At 33.4% G+C, this 4,140-nt stretch overlaps 1 protein-coding gene across 1 annotated transcript; it reads left to right on the top strand.

Moving 5' to 3' along the window:
- The first annotated feature begins 2,883 nt into the window (after window positions 1-2,883).
- On the top strand, window positions 2,884-3,731 carry LOC109153747 (putative germin-like protein 2-2). The gene has a single exon (XM_019301619.1). The coding sequence runs from the start codon at window positions 2,932-2,934 to the stop codon at window positions 3,580-3,582; it is 651 nt and encodes a 216-aa protein (XP_019157164.1). The 5' UTR covers window positions 2,884-2,931; the 3' UTR covers window positions 3,583-3,731.
- The last annotated feature ends 409 nt before the right edge of the window (window positions 3,732-4,140 follow it).

Below are 4,140 nucleotides of genomic sequence, written 5' to 3'. Positions count from 1 at the left end.
TTCAAAATCGCGAATCGGATCCGGAACTGCCGGTTCACGGTTCAAGATTCAATTTTTTTGATACATAATTTTTATAAATTGACATTTAAATATTAGATTCTAGATCTGAATTATAACCGGAAACTATTAATTCGATTGCTTTAGTATCCGGTTCAATTCAAACCGAACCGTGGTCATCCCTACGTATACGCAATAATTTGTTGGAGTGGTAAAATAAATAAAATGTTTACTTTAAGGGTATAAATGTCAATTTAATATATCAAGGGGAAAAAACACCACTTTTAGAATAATTGAGGGGACTAATGTGCTTACCTAAATAATTGAGGGGGAAAAGTGCTATAAGTATATAACTCAGGGGTAAAAAGTGTCATTTTCCCTTTCTAATTTTAAAACTATCTATTTTAAAGTAAAATAATCACAATAAAATGAAGAGTTAATTTCATTTTTGGTCCTAGATTTATAAGTGACAATCCACTTTTAGTCCTTTTTTATTTGAACATCCATTTTTTGTCCTAGTATCATTGTGACATGACCAATTTTGGTCCTCTATCAATAAAATCGTTGAAATTTTGTTAAACACAAGGGCATTTCGCTCTTTATTTATGAATTTGTTCAAAAAAATAAACATAAAAAATATAATTGGTCAACGCACTTTGTATAAAAAATATCAAAATGTACTTTTATTTAACGGAATTTCATCGATTTGTTGATAGAATACAAAAATTGGTCATGTCACAATAATACTATGACCAAAAGGGGATATTTTGATTAAAAAAGAAAAAAGAAAAAAAAAAGAAAAAAAAAAAAAACTAAGTGGAATGTCACCTATAAATTTAAGACCAAAATTGGAATTAACTCTAAAATTAATTTCAAACAAATTCATGGTTAATGTATGAGAACTAAGAAGGGAAAATAATATTAAGACTAGCTATGGTGATTGTGAACACAAAAAATTGAATAAGGATGTATTTAAATTCAAAATTTTGGTTACATATCAAGTATCAATGTTGTGAAGTCTCTGAATGGTCATCTGATTTTTCAATTGGTCAATTGGATGCGTTGAACACTCCACTACTAAAGGGTCTCCGGAGTTCTAGTGGCTTAATCTTCAAAGAAGAACTAAATGGCTTGGGTCCTGTTTGGTAAAATGGTTGTTAGCTGATAGTTATTTGTTGTTAGCTGATTGTGTTAATTGGAGTGTATAAATAGTTGATAACATTAGCTGATTGTAGAAAAGTGTTTGGTAAATTAGTTGTTAGCTAATAGCTGTTTGGTATAATTTCTTTTCTCAAAAAGCTAATTAAAAAAGTTACTTGGAGTAGCTTTTTGAATTTTAGCCTTTTGGAGTTGCAAAAAGCTAATTAACCAAACATTTATATTGATATTTTAACTAAATCAAACAATTAATAGTGGTCAAATAAGCCAAAATTGGCTTATAGGCCAATTTTTTACCAAACAGGCCTTTGATCTTTATGGAGGAGGGGCTTTTACTTTTTAGGATCATATTTTTATTGTGATCTCTAAATAATATTTCCAGGATGTTTACATGATTTTTCCTAAGATCAATACATAGAAATAAGATGTCATATTTATAGTTGTAGGATAGAAAAGTTTTGATAAATTTAAACTCTTTTGATATTATCTAATTAAACAAATTAGACAGTATCAATATCATTCAAAATATATTCAAATATATATTAATATTAAAAATAATCACTATTTATCAAAATTTCAGTGTGAACACTAATCATTATTGGGGTCCAAATTCTCCGATGACCTTTCTAAGTTATTAGTATTAATGATCACTATTATATGGGTGGATACAAATGAACAATTTTTTAGATTCTAAAAGTGGTAAAAAAAATGGTAATTCTAAACATACAAGCTAAAACTATATGGGAACCGGGGTTAATAAACTTCTAAGTCTTTTTAACTTTTGAAACAAAAACCACAAAAATATGTGCAATGGAAGAAGAGAAGTCTTTTGTTTGCTTGGTTTAGATTAGAATTCATTCCTTAAGTTTTGAATACGTTTAAATTTTAAGAAAATTTGATACTTGCCCAATGACTTGTAATTTAACAACAGACTAGTACTTTTCATATGAAAAGTCTCAATTAAGTTCAAAAAGATTACTAAATTTTAATTTTTAAATTATAAGTTATAACTAATTTTAGGCTTCCAATTCAGCATGTCAAATGGAGTCATCGTAACACTAACTAACAAATGAGAATTATGCCAAAATAAATGTTAAAAAACAACAAAGTTAAAGTTTTTAACTTCCAAAATAGGAAATTGTAATTAATATCCAAAAAATTAAATATATAAAAGTAAAAAGTTATAAGTATCTTAGGCCGGGTAACTCAAGTTGTTTGTTTTAAAGGTAAATTTCAAATTAAGGCCATTCTAGCTAGATAGAATCCGTTGTTCATGAATCTGTCAACCAACAATTGTCGGTCGCCTTCCTCCTTATCCTTTGGAGAATCTTCGGACAAAACTGCAAAATTAACATAATATATCAGCCGGCGAACCTACCTCTTCACCTTGTCCCATTCACCCATGCGCTTCCTCTCAGTATAGGATTCGCATGTACAATTCTGTTGCACCCAATAACCACACCTCCCGCCTATCTACATGATTCTTTAATTTGGACGGCTTCACAAACATACTATTTCAAACAAATCCTCACTCAACTGACCAACAAGTTAGACTAGGTTTTTCTCATTCCGACCGCTAGTGAGACTGGATCCTTAATTTCTTGTGACAAATTTCACCTCTACAACCAGTTGAGCTGCTTGTGCAGATAATGATGCATGAATAAACTCTCTCTATATAAAGAGTAGTTCAACCACATCCTCTTCATCATCCATTCCTAGCTAGCTTAATTAGCTTCCTTAGCTTCCATTGTACTTTCAATTCAAACTTATATAAAAATGGCAAATCTCACCGTCTTTCTGAGCTTGGTAGCTCTCACTTTCTGCGGCCTCGCCATGGCATTCGAGCCTAGCCCACTGCAAGACTTCTGCGTTGCAGATCCTAGTAGCTCGGCCAAGGTTAATGGCTTTTTATGCAAGGATCCCAAGATGGTTCAAGCGAGTGACTTTTTCTTCAGCGGGCTGCATTTACCTGGCAACACATCAAATCCCAATGGCTCCAAAGTCACCGCCGTGAATGTTGCTCAAATCCCGGGGCTCAACACCCTCGGCGTTTCACTGGTGCGCATTGACTACGAGCCTATGGGCATCAACCCTCCCCACACTCATCCCAGAGCCACAGAAATCATCCTGGTTCTCCAAGGAGTTCTTGAAGTTGGGTTCGTCACCTCCAACCCCGACAACCGTCTCATCTCTAAGGTTCTCAAGACCGGCGACGTTTTCGTGTTTCCGGTGGGGCTTGTCCATTTTCAGCGCAATGTTGGGTCCACAAAGGCGGTGGCTTTTGCCGGACTGAGCAGTCAGAACCCCGGCGTGATCACCATTGCCAATGCCGTCTTCGGGTCGGATCCGGACATTAGTGCGGATATCCTTGCCAAGGCTTTCCAAGTGGACAAGAATACAGTTTCGAACATCCAGTCCAAATTCTAAAAAATTTCAATGTTTTGCCTAAAATAATGTTTTTGCTTGTTTAATTTTGTGTGGTGTGGTTGAAATTAGTTTCAGTGTGATTTTTGTGCTTTTATTTTTATTTTTTTTGCATTAAAATAAAATTGTTTCTGATAGATTGCATTTAGTTTAACTTGTAATTTCAATTAATTAATATCCTTGTCGAAATTAAATTTCTATGTCTTTACTTAATATATGAGGCTCTTCTAATTATTTGTTCAAAAAGGTTGAACTCTAATTCTAAGGACCCCTACACCGAGGTTAGACCTTTGCTCTCCACATTTCGGCCCCCTCAACTGACCTTTGCGATAAATTTCACATCTGTACGTTGAGGTGCCCACACGGGCAATGATGCATGCATAAAAGAAACCACTCAAAATTTTGGATATATATATATTTCTTTGATTTATGGGAAAATTAGCCAGCTTTTTAAACCTAGCCCGTAAAGGATAAATCAACCTACATTGCCTATAATTAACTAGTTTAAACAAAGATGGATAGATAGCTCCAATAGAGAGTCAAATTTAAAACATTCTAGTT

Source organism: Ipomoea nil, unplaced genomic scaffold (genome assembly GCF_001879475.1).
Source record: "Ipomoea nil cultivar Tokyo-kokei standard unplaced genomic scaffold, Asagao_1.1 scaffold0268, whole genome shotgun sequence".
Taxonomy (NCBI): domain Eukaryota; kingdom Viridiplantae; phylum Streptophyta; class Magnoliopsida; order Solanales; family Convolvulaceae; genus Ipomoea; species Ipomoea nil.
Note: the sequence above shows the minus strand (reverse complement) of the source record. Positions and strands in the feature narration are given on the sequence as shown.

Bases quoted from the DNA above. Each gene is read 5' to 3' on its own strand.
- LOC109153747 (XM_019301619.1), top strand. From the start codon at position 2,932: ATGGCAAATCTCACCGTCTTTCTGAGCTTGGTAGCTCTCACTTTCTGC.